This window comes from Lepisma saccharinum, chromosome 10 (assembly GCF_977018435.1).
Source record: "Lepisma saccharinum chromosome 10, izLepSacc3.1, whole genome shotgun sequence".
NCBI classification, from domain to species: domain Eukaryota; kingdom Metazoa; phylum Arthropoda; class Insecta; order Zygentoma; family Lepismatidae; genus Lepisma; species Lepisma saccharinum.
In genome coordinates this window covers 61,565,287-61,583,064 of record NC_139238.1, presented here as the reverse complement: position 1 = coordinate 61,583,064, position 17,778 = coordinate 61,565,287, and the positions used below count along the sequence as shown (strand labels likewise).

The following is a 17,778-nucleotide window of genomic DNA, read 5'->3' as shown; positions in this document are numbered from 1 at the left end:
CTATTATGTGTGTAAGTGTCCGAAACTGGGGCTCCAAATTTCATTCTAAGATTTATTTTCAAGTTAATATAGCAAAGAAAACTGTTCAGCTTTCGAAAAATTCTCATCTGTTTTCATCTGGGCCTATTTCAGAAATGGGCCTAATGCTGCAGCATCAATAGCACCCACCTTAATCCGTCACTGGTACATACTACAATTTTTGCTTATGTTGTCAGCCAAGTAATTTCTGGAAAAATAGCACCAGCTTTAACAATTTAATATCTGTTTTTATCTTCAACGAACTGTGTGCCATTAAGGCTACATTAAAATTCTGACTCATCTTTCATGAAACAGTAGAAGTATGAATGAAATGAGACTTACGTCTTCCAGAGCCTTCCACAATATATCATCTGGATATTCATCAAATGGATCCAGATTCTTCCTGAGTGTCCCAGAGAATAAGACAGGGTCTTGAGGGATGATAGAAATCTTACTCCTTAAGTCGTGCAGCCCCAGAGATTTAGTATCCACTTTGTCAATGTAGATGGAGCCGTCGACTGCAGCCAATTGGAAGAAGGCTACAATCAGGGAGGATTTCCCAGCGCCAGTTCTACCCACAATTCCAACCTGAAATGCAAATTAGTATTAAAGTTATAAAACTCAGGTTTTCCTTTGCATTCATGGACCCTGAAGATTGCTTATTTAAATTAACCTATTTAAACATCATTAGAAACATTTTTTATTTTGCAATTTGCAACAACTTTAAAACAGTTTGTATGTTCGATTTTATATTAAAGATTTATTGTTCTTATTATTTGTTATGTCAAAATTGAAAGAATAATTATTACAATTAGTTATTCTTCACAACAACTTATCATGTACATACACACACACACACAAACACATAAAGAATGGGAGAGGTGTCATTATTATTATTACTATTAATTAGGTTACAATTAAATAATAATATAATTCTTGACATTTTAAATATTAAATATGATGTATATTAAATCTAATAGCCATAAAAATGTTCTTTCTATATTTAATTTTTATTTATTTATTGTGCTTTATTTTCTTTAATCATAGCAATTGCATATCAAAATACAACATGTAGGTGTATATTTTCACAATATTTTGAACGAAACTGCCATATTAAAATTGAAAAAAAAAAGAATTAATTTCATGTTGTGAAAATGTAGGTTTGGCATCAAAATCATGATGCATTAATTATGATTAGAATAAATTATGTGCACTGTGTGCATAAGTAGGTCACCTGCTAAACCTTGAAAATTGTATTGTTTATATAACTTTCATGTGATTTACAACAATATAAAAAAAGGGGGAACCCCCAAAGCAGGCCCGCCTCTACCAACATACATTCGAGGGTATGCGCTTATGTCCTGGTGCCTAATAAACCAGGACGTCAGTTGCTCTGAACTTATCGGTTCCCCCACTTTCTGTACCTTTCTTTATTGTTATTTATTTATAATATACAATTACACACATGTACATCAAACAAAAGAAAATATGTGTATATATATATATACTTTGGGAGTTAGTTCATGTGTTTGTTAGTTTTATTGCAAAATTTATATAAAATGTTTACTAAATTAATACTAGGGATTTGAACACATTGAACCCTCCCCTTAAATAGGGCCATGCAACTTATATTTAAATAACCACCTCACCTTTTCTTTGGGTTTAATTTTAAATGAGATCCCCTTTAATGCTGGTAGATCATTTTTAGAGTATCTGAGGTAAACATTGTTAAAGGTTATTTCTCCACTTTCTGGCCAATCTCTTGGAGGTTTCTTTTCTGAAAGATTAAATTCCTTTTATGTAGATAATAAACACAAAATCAAATGATTACATATTTGTTGCTGTAATAAATATTTTAAATGTTCAAATTGTTAAGTACTTACAACACTAATTTGTTTTGTTAGGTTTCAAATTCTAAATGTATTGCTGGTGTCATTTCTTGTAATCAACACTTCAAGCAATTTTAACTTCCTTCGTTATAAAGAAAAATGTTTTGCAATCAGTGAAGAGAATCACAATATCGTTCTTTGACTAAAGGAAATTTGAAATGAATGTACTTCAATATTTTTTCCAGTTAGTGTACACACGCTACTTCAGTTTGGCTCCTCATACACTATGTGTACCGACCTCCATGGTAGAATGGTTAGTACAGCATGCTACAATGCCAGGGGTCACAGGTTCAAAATCCAGGCTGGGCATGGTTCTCTGTGAGTGTCCCTTCATAAATTTCATCATATCATCACTAATCCTTATCTTCACAATTAGCCAAACATGTCAGAAAAGCCAAATAGAATACAAAATCAATCAAACACATTGTGTGCAAATAAAAATGTTGTTTACATATAAAACTGAAATGATAGCTTTGAATTCTAATAAATGTTGACTGGGTGGCTGAGCATTCTTTTGAAACTGCTACCAAAATTCCCAGGTACAAGTTCCAGTATGAGCATGTTTTTTTTTTCTTTTTTGATGTTTCTTTAGTTTTAAGTTAACTTTATGCACAGATAGAGTAATCAGGACTGGATCAACTGTTTAAAGTGAGATCCGAACCACCATGTGCCTCCACAGGGAATACAATCCAGGACCCCTTGATTACAAGGTAACAATCATTGATGGATTTAGTGGGAGAAGCATGTGCCCCTTACATAATGAAAAGTATTGATAGCATTATATTACAACGAATGAAAAATATTCATGCAATCTTTTTGCATGTAGTAAAAAAATAAAACTATGCTTAGCGCACACACATCAATGGTACTAGATATACTAAACACTTAAATAGGTCAATGTCGGAAATCAAATCTTGAGTTTGTTGCTTACAATTTAATGTTAACTGATGGACACAAGGTGAGAGCATTCAAGATCATATTTTTCCCATGTTGCTTGCAGTTTCGTCTGATGAAATGAATTCTCAAGCTTATCACTTTCTGTAATCATTGTTAATACAAATAACATCTCAAGTAACCACAACCATTGGGCCAACACCAGTTTTTACATGGGAATGGTTCTTTTTACTTTGTTTGGCAAATTGATGTTGGTCTTACATTGGGCTAATGGTGGTTGCCAACATTTACCCAACCATGGAAAAGTGAGTCAAAAACAGTTTTAAAAACAACTTTCTCATGTTAAGACAACTTTCAAGAGTATGCTGTAAATTCTAGTGTAAAACAAATTACATGATGTGTTTCTTTTCAAGTATTTCAGTCATAGCACATACTGAAAATGTAATATTTTTTAATGAAAGTATAGAAGCTATTTTTAAATTGCGGTCACTCACCAATTCTTTATCAGCAGCCATGGATGAAAGATGTGTTGGGAATTGCTTATTGTTTGTCTCTTTAGCTGTAGCAGAACAAGAACATTCTTAAAGGTATTCTTGTAAAGCTGGTTAAATAATGTTATGTGCAGACTAAATTCCATGAAACATGGAAACTAAGTAAACTCGAGAAAGCTTTTTGTGCTACCACTTCACTTGAAGGTACCTTGAAAACTTATACCATATGAATGAGAAAGTGGTGTGCAATTTATTTATTTTTTTTCAAATAATTTGTACTATTGTTTACATTTGGCCTCGCAATAAATTATTTATTGATGAAGGAATTGGGAGCATAAAGGTAGAAACATCAATTTTCCTAAAACCGCTCTGAAGCTCGCAAGTTGAACGCTCATTCACCCTACATGCCACCAGATGCAGAGCCGAGCAATAAGAATTTTCCACTCTGCTCTTTACAGTCAGCAAGGCAACGGCCCTCGCCAGCAGTGAGTGCACCTCCACTGTAAATTTCCATCTGCATCCAGGGTTACCCCAGGTGCACAGCTGGAGGTGCAAAGTCAACCAATTCATGACTCAAATCCAAAGTATAAAACCCCTGGAGATGGTAAATCGATCTCTCACTTCGCTCCAATATCACCCGCAAACTGATCAACGAGAAGATGACGATGGCCTCTTGAGAGATCACAACTTTTCGAGGCGGCAACAAGCGAGAAGTTCAGAAGCAGTCCGGACTACGGAGGAACATTAGCCAAAGCCAGCCAGAGAATCTGCAGTAAATAAAATCAAGTCGCCGAATTGCCTGCCGCCTCTTATCTCCACCTTCGATCTCTCCAGTGGGCACCTGTCACTGTGCAACCATCGCCGATGCCAGAAGCCTAGGGCCAGTCCTACAGCAAGGGGTGAGTAGTGTTCAACATCACAGGCTCCCAACAATCCTTCATCAGCTTCCTTAAGGGTAGAGCTGGTTAGCTAAGTCAAACTTAAAATACCTATTTTATTTATCTGAGCTATGTCCCGGAGTGACTCGATCCCGTACCATACCCGACGTCACACTACATTATATATCAGAACACCAAACTATCTACACTACAGTTTTCAGTACGTATGGCCAACATAAAATCATACGTTGGGCCAACCTTGGAACCACTGCTAAAATTACCGTTGGCCCATGGTATGTTCTTACGTTTCAGTACGATGACCCAACACTGGGCCAACTACTTTTGGTTACTTGGGATAGAACTACTTCTATTTCACAAAAATCTACTAATGCTACTACTATGTAATCCAAGCATACTTGGGTTCATTTTCTGGTGGAGGTACATTGTACAGTGGGATTTATTTAAACTCAAGGAAGGCGAGGAGTGAAGCTTCTCCTTCTCCAGACAGCTGTGTGGGTGTTGCTAGGGATGAGCCTGGTCAGGTGGTTCTACCTGCCTGTTACGTCATATCGCACAGGCAGCTCAAGCTCCTGGCTATGGTTGGAAGGAAAGAAAGTAAGCGATGATTCACATGCACGGCCCGTGACGCCTGCACATTTTGGTAATAAACATATAATTGAGAGCCCATAATTGAATACAGATACTACATTTAGAGCACTTTCGATTTCCTTTCTGATTAAAAATTTAGAAGCAACTGCGAAATAGTGAGTGTTGCAGCACAGAGCCAAGTGGCCAGGCTTCACGAGTTTTGAAACTCATAGATGCTTGAAGTTTTTTTGTAATGAATTTTTGTTATTTAAAGTCGCTCTCTGTCATTTTTAATCAATCAGGTCGATTAGGGTGACTAATGATTAGAACAGACACTCACAAAGAACACCCATGCCAGGATTCGAAACAGGGAACTTCGGTGTGTGACTGCGTCAACCATATTTCCCTTAAGTTTCATCCACATACGAATTAGACAATAGTGAGTTTCTCAATTTCAAATCTTCGCCCCCCCCCCATCCCCAATTAATCTATTATTTTTTGAGAAATTAGAATTACACTAACACATAATATTTATCTAGTATTCTTGATATATGCCCACCTGAAAATATTTCTTTATTTGAGAGATTTATTTCGATCTGCACAGTGTTTTGAGGAGAAGGATCGAGAAATTATTCAAACTGGTAAAACAATTTGAAATTATAACTTCACTTAAGTAATCGTTTTTCCAAAAACACGTGCATTTAAGTAGTGATTGCTGCAAAACACACACACACAAACGAAAAGGGGATACGATCGATTTACTAAAATAATGAAACAAGTCTGTGTTAGGTGATTGGATATGAATTTGTTGATTTGCATTATTTCATAGGTCAAAACAATGAACTGAAAACATAGCTAAGATAATGGTAGTGAATTTTTATTCATGAAGGTCTAAGCTACAGTTTTGTTAATTTTTTCGATATTATTAACAATGCGTTTCTCCCGGGGAAGGGTATAAACATCTCAATATCATCCGACTATATTTCCATGCCCTCTTGGGGAGGGAACCACTGTAGTAGGCAACTTTTCTGAGCTCTTAATTTACGTAAAACATCGTGTCACAGAGTAAATGTGCCCTAAACCAACATGCAGAGTCATAAATTAGTTTACAGTGTTGGGTGAAAAATAATGAATATGAATGTTTTTAAACACTTCTATACTTCGCACGTATTTATATATTGTAAATAGCATTAACTTATGTATAATGAGCTAATGTGTTTGTGCTCTTTAGCTATGTTTATATAAATCGTTGGCTCAAATGTAGCAGTCGACATACAGTGGCGCCGCTATCGGAAAAAAAGTAAAACTAGACAATCCCAGGCGAAAGTATGAAGGGTCAGAATAACCTGAACCTATTGGAACCAACCTCTCTTTTAACGTGAACTTGTTATTAATATAAAATTGTAGCCTTATGTAAGTTGGTGATTTATACAAAATACTGTACATTACCCATATCTATTAGGATGGATTGTACGAATGAAAAAATCCACTAATATTAATAATAATAATAATACACCAATATTGAAGAGACCTTTGTCACTTCTATGTGATGCCATATACAAGTGAGGTGACAAGGGGTCGAATGATCGGAATATCGGAATTTAGTCGGTAAGTAGAAGATATCGCCACGGCTGTCGGCAGAGACCCATCTTGTGTTAAATATTGGATTTAAAGATATGAAGAGGAGGGTGAAGATGGTTTAAAAACTCGCAGAAACTCAGGCCCGAAACGAAAATCCACCTTGGAACAAGATGTGGGAATGTTAAATATGACTAGAATGGCTTTATCTATCTTTCCAAACCTGACTCCATTTCTACCATCATCAAAAAATTGTCAAGATCTGAACCTGCCGTGCGCAGCATCAACTGTCCGGAGGTGTCTTCCTTCGGAAGGTATTCACAACCAAAAGCCAGCAAGAAAAGATGTGTTGACAACCTATCACAGAAATGAAAGAATTGGATTTGCTCTGGAATATATGAGCAAACCTGCAGAATTCTGGGACACAGTCATATGGAGTGATGAAAAGGTGTTCAGTTCAAATCAACTTTGTCAACTTACCGTGCGGTGACCAAAAAATATTTGTTACGTTCCACAACATGTTTTGGAGCAGAAAAGAAGAGGAAGGGTAAGTGCTGCATTTTGGGCCTGGATGAGCAGTGCAACTATGGGTGAATTGATAGAAATTTCTCCCAGAATAAATTCACAGGAGTACGTTTCAGTGTTAGAAGAATGTATGCTTCCTACTGTCCGTACAGTATACCCAGTTGAGGAGATACCCATCATTAATTTTGTACACGACAATAGCAGTGTCCACACATCTCATGTGACCAAACATTGGCTTTTAAGTCACCAGAAAATTTCAACTTTACAATGGCCACCAAAATCACCTGACCTAAATCCTATCGAGCACATCTGGTCGATGGTTGTAAGGGAGTGGGAACCACGGCAAGAACAGAGAAGAGAAGAGTTGGTTGCCCATGTTCAGGACATATTTAAGAACGTTCAAAACCGACCACAAATTTGTCAGAGACTAGTTCAGTCTGTTCCTAAGAGACTTAATGAGGTTATAGATTGTGACGGATGGTGGACACATTATTAAATAGTATTGTATACAGCAATATTAGTGTAGAAAGCAAAGAAACGTTCCTGTTGCAATTGTAATTTTCTATTTAAAGGGTGTGATTTAACTGAAATACATAGTAGTTTGTAGAATAATGTGCAATAAATATTTGGTGAATAAGAGAAAGAATAGGAACAATACAAAAAAAAAAGAAACTTGATGACAAAAACATGTTTCACTCTATTTTTTTACTGTGTTGATTTTGTATTTGCTTTATAAGATTATGTTCATAATTTTACTTATGAGTGAAACAGGAAAGACAGAGTGAGAAGCATTTATGAATAGAATAAATAGGTTATAGTGCTAATAAATAATATTTTAATTTATGGAATAAATTACAGACTACAGAAAATTGTTCATTCTATATTTAAATACACTAACAAATATAAACCTACATTATCGTCTTATAATAAACACATCCTCTCCCGGTCTCTTGTAAAACATGGCAAAGGGTCCATTGGAAAATATATCTTGGGGCCATCTAACACATGGGCATCTGGAGAGGGAGTGGGGAGCAAACCGGTTTCTATGACCACCTTGGAAAATGACACTTTAAATCAGAATTAAAGCTAGTTAATATTGTAATCGAAATAAATATGCCACCAGAGTAATGAAAGTACAAAATACATGAACCAGATCAAAACTTCATGTTTTAATATTGTACTACTTAATCCAAGTTCTACATGGATCCACGAGTTTTAAAAAAATTAAAATTAGGAAGATTTTGATGTAACAAGTTACAAAATGCAAATATATGATTAAATTTTGCTTTTAGTTTCAAAGATTTTTCTTAACCTAGGTGCGTAAAAGTTAATTACAAAATAAAATAACCACGCATTTAAGTGTATAAAAAATAAAATGGATTTTCATTCATGTAGTGGTTCAAATAGAAGTTTCTCCGAAGGCAATAATAATAATAATATCTAAGTCATTAGGGCATCTGACTACCATACAAGGAACCCGGGTTTGATCCCAGCGGTGGATTTATTCCACCTGTTCAATCGGCTCCGGCACTTACGTAGCATCGTATAAAGTGGACATCTGGAGGAAACTCTGGGAGGTAAAAGCCTCTAGCGGCATGGTGCTGTTCACATCACCCACACCTTAGGCCGGGATCAAGAAAGTGTGGGGCACTAACTCCACACTCCCTGTACGCCTTAATCATGGCATGGTGCAAAGCAAAGGGAGCAAGTAGATAGTAAATATGCCTTCTAGGCCACTCTGATTTCTTGACCCCACGACCACCAAAACCTCAAAAACTCACTTTCTCTCCACGTTCCGCGCCTCATTTATTGGGCTGACGATGTTTCACGGAAAAATTGGTTCCATGACGACCTATGTTTATTTTGGTATGGGTGGACAGAGGACACCGAGACTCGACCAACGCACTAAACCCGATCTTTCTACGACTATTTGTTCAAAAGTTACGACTGATCAAAATTTTGGAGGGTGGGCTAACTTCTTACCTCTTGACCCCAGGACCACCAAAACTTGGTACATGTATTCTACACCTCCAAAATCGACAGGGGGGTAATGATACCAGGATGGGGGTGTTTTTCGATATATTTTTTCGATAACTCTTACTATTTTCGAGATATTTGCAATTTAAGATTTTTTTAACGCTGTGGACTTAGAAAATTTTCGATTGATGAAAAATTGGTTCCATGACGACCTATGTTTATTTTGGTATGAGAGGACAGAGGACACCGAGACTCGACCGACACACTAAACCCGACAGGTGGGATGCTTCGTTTTTGGCGCAGCCCTTTGACCTACTTTTGAAATGACTTACGACATTTTCCTATAAGACTGTCTCCCCTTACGATGTTTTTCTGTAAGGCAGAGATCGTCTGTCAATGGGCCCTCAGTGTAATCTACTACGACCAAATACTAACTTTTTTTTTTACGTTTCGCGGCTGTTTTATTACAGTGACGAACTAAAAGAGCGGAAAAAAGGCTCTGAAAGGTGAGTGTCAAAAAACGTACTTTCAAGTATGCATGCTCCAGTAATGTAACTTTCTAAAAACATGTGCCATCCATGTTTCTATATCGTGAGGCGTTTCTGCGATGATGGCCTTTATATGCGGCTGTGAATGAAGTTCTACTCTTAGAAGCAATAAATGCTGTAACGCGGAAGAAAAAGGATATAGGATTCTTGCAGTGATATGGCTGCATCAAAACAACTGCTTTTTATTCACCAGTTCCATCTGTTTCTGCGGTGATGTGATTGTTAAGTCATCCAACAACAGCTCTTAAATAATGGTCGCGGATTGCTGTATCCAGATTGTCGTTGCATCTGCGGAAATATATAGATACTCAATCTCTCGTAAACATTCTGTACAACTAAAATTACGTTCAATTCGTCCTCTTCATTTCTCAAAATTTAAATTTCTGTATGCATCTCGTAAGGAAATGTGAGTCCATATAAAATGTTCAATTTGATGCATTCATCTAATTGGTAAATAACCTCTGGATATTTATTCTTCTTCTATTTCTTGGAGAATGGATTCCCAGGACCAGTTTCAAAACGACGTGCTACATGCTCAAAGTATTGTAAAATCTGATGACAGCAAACTGTCTAGAATCTTTCTTGAATACACAATTCATTTCAAATCGTTCGTCAGTTTTTTTAAACGTCTAATAGATTTGTAGCATTCGCAACCAGCATCATCTTTCGAAGGCACCGATATTTTGGTCTGATGCCTTTATTGTCCATAATTCAACACCGTGCATGAGAGGGCATCCCCGATTCCCTTGTAATCAAGGGGTCCTGGGTTCGATACCCGGTGGAGGCACTTAGTTGTTCGAATCCTACTTTAAATTGTAGTCCCTGATTAGCTTTTTCTGTACCAGTCGACCTCGTGACGTAGTGGTTAGCACCAATTAATTGATTTCGTTTATTTTACTTTTTTTCCGCCACTTTTGGCTAAAACGCGAAGATGAGTATGTGATGATGATGAAATTAATGAAGGGACACCACAAATAACACCCATGCCCAGGCCAGGATTTGAACCTGGGACCCCTGCCTCAACGCTGTTGATTTCCGGTTCAGTGGTTAGCACATGATAACTTATTTGAACTAGTTTAAAAAATTCAAATACTTAGGAGTAATATTAACAAATGAAAATTATATTAAACAGGATATAAAATAAAAAAGTAGGCTTAAAATTTAGGAAATGTATGTTACTTCTCTCTTAGAAACTTATAGTTAAAATATACAAAACAGTAATTTTGCCTGTTGTATTATATGGATGTGAAACTTGGTCTGTCATATTGAAAGAGGAACATAAATTGAGAGTATTTGAAAATAAGATTCTTAGGAAAATATTTGGATCTAAAAAAGGGGTGAGAAGATAGGTGAGTGGAGAAGGTTACATAATTTAGAACTACATAAATTTATATTCATGTCCAGATAGTATTAGATTAATTAAATCAAGAAGACTTAGGTGGACAGGCCATGTGGCATGAATGAGAGAGGAAAAAAAGGAGTTTACAGGATTCTTGTTGGGAGACCTGATGGTAAGAGACCTGTAGGAAAACTAAAACGAAGATGGAAGGACAAATATTTGGGATGGACCTAACGGAAATTTTGGTAGAGATGGAAAAAGAGTACATAGATTTTTCTCAAGATAGGGACAGATGGAAGGCCTGTGTTGATGCAGCCATGAACCTTTGGGTTTGAGAAGGCTAGAGAGTTAGTTAGTTAGTTATGAAAGCACATGCCACTATAAAAAAATACAATCTCTGGCAAAAAATGAATTTAAAAAAAAAAAAAATTATTTCCATATAATGAACTTCAACCTATACAATTGAACATTTTTTTTTTAATTTTGCAGGATCTAAATGAAACAGTAGTAAATAAGAATTGGGAACACGTACGTAATGCAATAGAATCAGCAGTTAAATAAAGTATAAATCAAGAAAAAGTAAGCCATGGTTCGCATAACCTAATAGAAATAGATTGATTGATGCACAGTAAGGTTAATCGGGCCTGGACCTGTAGTTTAAAGTGGGATCCCAACCACTACATGCCTCCACCAGGGATCGAACCAGGGATACCTTGATTACAAGGCGACGACGCTACTACTGCGCCATCGGGGAGGCACTAATAGAAATAGACTTAGGCGGTTAAAGAACAGCAAGTTTTAGAAGATTACTTGAAAAGTAAAATTAACGAAATTGAAATAAAAGTATCAGAGGTGCAAATGAATTGAGAGAGGGGTGGCAACCTAAAGTAAACTTGATAAAAAATGGCTGACTATTTTAAAATAGATGGAAGAACTACTTTAATGACGTTTTAAATGTTCATGTAGGAGATAAATCAGAAAATAAATTAAGTACGCACAGCAGAACCTAACTTGAATGAAGTCAAAGATGCCAAAGAGATAAATTAGTCGAGAAGAAACTTGTTAATATGTCTGACAAATGTATAATTCATGATGGATTAAAAAAAAGAAGATGCATTATCTCTATTGCTCTTTAAATTGTGCCTTAGAATATGCTTTTAGGAAGCTAAAAGGAACTAACGAAGTAGTTTTAGCATATGCAGATTATGTAGACTTACTGGGGAATGATGTAAATACAAATTAAGAATAATGCTAAAATATTTTTTCAAAGCAGCTAAAGAGAGATAGGTTTTAGAAGTTAGCAATGAGAAATCTAAAGATATGTGCTTACAGGCCGAAACCAAGTGATAACAACTTGTTTGAACCAGTTTTCCAAATCCAAATACTTAGGAGTAATACTAACAATGAAAATGATATTAAAGAGGAAATGAAAAGAACGCTTAATTCATGTTAGTTTTCTCTTCATAAAACTTTTGTCTCCTCGTTTCATATCTAAGGAACTAAAAAATTAAATATATATATAGATCTTGCTCAGGATAAGGACAAATCGAACTTTCGGGTTCAAGAAAGGTAGAGAATTAATTAATTAGTTAATATTCAAGGTAATATGGTTTCACGTATTAAACAAAAACAAAGTTAGTTAATAAGGTATTCATATTGACAAGGGAATTCTTACAAATTCATTCTCTTCGTAAGTTTGCCAATAGCATTTTCATCATCCTGTGTTATTTCAAATCTTCAATTATGCAATGCAAAAAGGAGAAGAATTTCCATGACATGATAACATGAATTTGTACGTTGAAAGAAAAATGAAAACGAAGAGCTGTGATAAAAAAAAAAAACACGCTTGACTCTGACGAGCGGGAAACATAATATAAATCAAGGACGGAAAATATGAACAGAGGAAAGGGGATATTCAAAAGAAGGTGGCTCTTCCATGATAATTTTTACTTTCTCAATCCGAACAAATTCATTAAACATTATCATTATTGAATGTTGTTGTTGTTGTTGAGTTGGTGTTTTAAGTCCATTTTATGCACAGTATGGCTAATCGAGACTGGACCTACAGTTTAAAGTGGGATCCGAACCACTATGTGCCTCCACCAGGTATCAAACCTGGGACCCTTTGATTACAAGGCGACAACGCTACCACTGCGTCATGGGGAGGCCCCATCATTGAATGGTTGGTTACGTTGTCCCTCCGAACGAAAGACGGAATGCATACAAGCCTGTGCCTCCTAAGTTCATCGTGGCTTGCGAAATGAAAACTTCCGATGATTTTTATTTTTTAAGAACATGCTTCGCTAGGGAGGTCAAAATGACAAGTTCCGTAATTCGAATAACTTGTTGATTTTATTACGAACGAAGAAGGAATGCATGGCACTTAAAATGCTGTAGTATTATTACATCAGATCATCTTTTTGTCTTGCTCGCGTCGATTAGTCTCCTTATGTTTCTTCTTCTCCTTGTCGTTTTCGTTCAGAATCGCTTCCATCTCTCCTGTTATTACATTCGCGACTTCTAGATTATCACTTTTTCTCCCTGTAATTTTATAAATATAGTTTTTTTTCATGATCATCTAGAGAACACCGGATAAATTTCAGCAATATCGATCATCTAGAGAACACCGGATAAATTTCAGCAATATCGATCACTCAAATGGATATCATCATCTTCGTCCAATACAATTCTTGAAAATTTTATATAGCACTTCCAGGAGTAGGTCGGTTAAAAAAAAACGCGAGCCCGAAGATTCCACTTTTATCTTGTTCTGTCTTGTTTAACCGATTTTGAATTTGAGATTTTTTATTTTTATTTGCCATTCACAACACGTTCGACTATTCGTGACAATACGTTTCAACCTTTCTGTATAAATGTTTCAACGTTCCGGTAAACGTTTATACGTTGTTGAAACGTTTCAGTAAACGTTCTTATACGTTCTTAAACATTTCAACGTTTATATAAGAACGATAAAACGTACTGTGATACTTATCTTCACGATTAGTCAAACGTATCATTCATTCGCTCTTCATATTTTCCATCCTTAAATTCTGATAATTATGTATTTTATCAAACAACAGATTAAATTATATACCAAACATTATCGAGAAGCAATTCTCAAAACATTATACTAAAATATTAACATTATAATAAGTGTCCTTCCATAGCCATTTCAGTCTTCAAACTGCTTCCAACAGCTTCCGTACGTTGATTCGCGATTAGTCAAACATGTCAAATGTAACTGCTATTAGTAAACATACGAGGAAAAATAAGTTTTGTAGAAATTCTCTTCTCAATAAGAATACTATATTACTACCTTCATTATATTAAATATTTAAGTCTATACACCATCAGAAGTGGGATTGCAACAACATTACCACTACGTCATCCGACAAAGGTCAGGATCAGTATTGTTATATTTTATTGCTCAGGTCATTTCTTTTTTTTAATATGTATAGCTATAATAAACATACTAACTTAAGCCCTCAGACTCGTAAACCAACAAATATACACCTCTATTGACTGTCTTGTATTTTGGGGAGAGGGGGACAATTGTAGCTGTTGGTGCAATACACTTTGAAGTTTTGTTTTCTAAGTGCCACACATCAATTTCGTCATAATTATCATTTTTCATCCTCATCGTTGCCATTAGCCTCTTCTTTTTTACAAATTTTCGTACTGATATCGCCTTAGCAGATTAGCAGGAATCGTCTGAAGTTTGAACTCGTGACACCTCCCAATACCATTGCAAGCTTACTTGTGATTGTCCTCCTCATTTATTCAAAGTACCTCACTTTCATATTCAAATACACACAAGTAAAAAAAAAAAAAAAAAGTTCATATCACATTAGTGATTTTAAATTTTATTCTTGGGGCCACTTTCTAACATTGTTGCCTGATATTAAAATAAGCGAAAACACTCTGCTATGCTTAATAAAAAACAACATCTATTCATTGCCAGATTGTACAACTGTATAGGTCGAGGTTCATAAGCCTCATCCATCTCATTCTAGGGACTGCATATTTTGTATACAGTTTTTGTAGTGGAATCAAAACACAGGTTGTTAAGAATATCGTCAGTAAATATGAGAATTCTTGCTGTGAAATTTCTATGCTGTTTAACCTAATAGAATTCGAATCTCTGAGAGAGCCAAGTACTAAGCTTTAGCATTCCATATTAGCAAAACCTTTATACGTACGTATTTATAACCTCAATTTACTAATCAAAAAATCCCCCTTAACAAACCAATTAGCACATTTATATGACCTTCTATAGAGGAAGAGGACATGACATTTCCGAGCCGGTATTATTAATGTGACATTCTTAACAGGTTAATGCATCAATCTTTACGCAAACACTTAGGAATGTTTGAAATGCAAACAATTCTTGTGACAAAAACAAATAATTAGGAAATTCTTTTTAACCAAACAATCAACACAAATCTCTCTTTTTTTATAGAGAAAAGGGGAAGAGCATAACATTCCTGAGACAGTAATGGTGAACACTGTCGTTTGAAATTAGAAGAAGATTAATCACACGAGCATCATCATCGTCGACATCGCTTATCCTGACGGGATGCACGACATGTTTATCCAACGTATAGGAATACACGTTGATGATTAAGCATTTTTCTTCTGCTTCTCGTGCTCGTGTTTCGAATTTTGATGTATCAGAAATGGTCATCGGGTATTCGATGCCAGACATTACACTTTCAAAACTCGGACTCGTATTGTTTGTAATGTCCAACCCACTGTGGATTATTTTTGCAATAAACAGGATGCAGTGCAGCCAATATACACAAAAAAAAACACTTGTTATCGCTGTTCTGTATATTTAACACAGCCCTCTTGTGTTGAATGTTCGGTGGAAGAGGCATAAGCTAAGTACGTGTTGCTAGAAGGCCTTCGTCGTTGCAAGTCATCCATAACCCATTCACTAAGAAATAAGAAAAAAAATATTGACGTACTGAAAAAAAAAAAGTTGACTTGTTCACCGAGTTCACAGATGTTTACTCATTGATGACTCCGTCGTTGTCGTCTATCAAAAAACCTAAGTACATTGGAAACAGTGAGAGAGTTATCGAAAAATCTCCCCCTTGTCGATTTTCTTTTGGTGACGTAGAGTACGCGTAGAGAGGTCGGGGTTTAGTGTGTCGGTCGAGTCTCGGTGTTCTTTTTGATCTTCTAACAAAATAAACATAGGTCGTCATGGAACCAAATTTGACCCCTCTGTCGAAAAATTTTCCAAGTCCAGCGTTAAATTGCAAATATCTCGAAAAAACAGTGAGAGAGAGAGAGATAGCGCAAAAATCCTCCCCGTTGACCCTTTTGTCTATATTGGTGATGCAGAGTACATGTACAAAGTTTTTTTTAGAGGTCCTGGGTCAAGGGTGGGCCAATTGCCAAAATATTTTTTTTTTCAATGCTCGTAACTTTTTCGAAAGGATGATCATAGAGAGAGCTGGGATTTCTTGCGTTAGCATCGTCTAGGTGTCCTCTGTCCTCTCATAACAAAATTGGCGTAGGTTGTCATGGAACCAAAAAAAAAAAAATGTTCCGAAAATTTTCCAAGTCCTGTGTTAAAAAATCTTAAATTTGCAAATATCTCGAAAATGGTAAGAGTTATCGAAAAAATATATCGCAAAACACCCCCATACGGCATCGTTAGATGCCCCCTGTCGATTTTGGAGGTATAGAATACGTATACCAAGTTTTGGTGGTCCTGGGGTCAAGGGGTAAGAAGTTAGCCCACCCCCTCCCAAAAACTTTTTGATCACTCGTAACTTTTGAACGAATAGTCGTAGAGAGGTCGGGTTTAGTGTGTCGGTCGTGTCTCGGTGTCCTTTTTGATCTTCTAACAAAATAAACATAGGTTGTCATGGAACCAAATTTGACCCCTCTGTCGAAAAATTTTCCAAGTCCAGCGTTAAATTGCTAATGTCTCGAAAAACAGTGAGAGATAGTGTAAAAATCCTCCCCGTTGACCCTTTTGTCGATATTGGTGATGCAGAGTACGTGTACAAAGTTTTTAGAGGTCCTGGGTCAAGGGTGGGCCAATTGCCAAAATATTTTTCGTAACTTTCGAAAGGATGATCATAGAGAGCTGGGATTTCTTGTGTTAGCATCCTCTAGGTGTCCTCTGTCCTCCCATACCAAAATAAACATAGGTCGTCATGGAACCAAAAATTTTCCGAAAACTTTTTCCAAGTCCACAGCGTTAAAAAATCTTAAAATTGCAAATATCTCGAAAATGATAAGAGTTATCGAAAAAATATATCGAAAAACACCCCCATACAGCATCGTTAGATGCCCCCTGTCGATTTTGGAGGTGTAGAATACGTATACCAAGTTTTGGTAGTCCTGGGGTCAAGGGGTAAGAAGTTAGCCCACCCACTCTCCAAAACTTTGATCACTCGTAACTTTTGAACAAATAGTCGTAGAGAGGTCGGGTTTAGTGCGTCGGTCGAGTCTCGGTGTCTTTTTTGATCTTCTAACAAAATAAACATAGGTCGTCATGGAACCAATTTTTTTTTCATCAATCGAAAATTTTCTAAGTCCAGCGTTAAATTGCAAAAAAAAAATCTCGACAAACGCTGAGAGAGATAGCGCGAAAATCCTCCCCGTTGACCCCCCTGTCGATTTTGGTGATGCAGAGTACATGTACAAAATTTGGACTTCCTGAGGTCAAGGGTGGGCCAATTGCCAAAAATGTTTTTTGATCACTCGTAACTTCCGAAAAGATGATCATAGAGAGCTGGGATTTCTTGTGTTAACATCGTCTCGATGTCCTCTGTCCTCTCCTACCAAAAAATTTGGCATAGGTCGGCATGGAACAACAAAAAAAAAATAGAGCAAATCGAAAGTTACGAGTTGCAATCTTTCCCTCCCAACCGTCGCACGTTCGCAAATTTGAACGAAGCGAACAGGGAGATCGAATACGACGTGGACGTAGGCGACGGGTTCGTTCATCCTCACAGAGCGGACCTCTACCTTCAATTCGACGTGGTGAAGAAGGAAAGCGGAGAAGCCTTTCCCGCAGCAGCAAATTTGATA

The 17,778-nt window shown here is 36.4% G+C and overlaps 1 protein-coding gene across 2 annotated transcripts in view; it reads right to left on the bottom strand.

Moving 5' to 3' along the window:
• The window catches only part of LOC145993920 (ATP-binding cassette subfamily C member 4-like), a 64,525-nt gene that overhangs the window by 6,633 nt on the left and 40,114 nt on the right, over positions 1-17,778 (bottom strand). For both annotated transcript variants that reach the window (XM_083129845.1, XM_083129846.1), the window contains 2 exons: positions 1,668-1,795; positions 361-606 (listed from right to left, as the gene is read on the bottom strand). In XM_083129845.1, the coding sequence (XP_082985971.1) occupies positions 361-606; positions 1,668-1,795 (374 nt within the window). The remainder of the gene's footprint in view (positions 1-360; positions 607-1,667; positions 1,796-17,778) is intronic.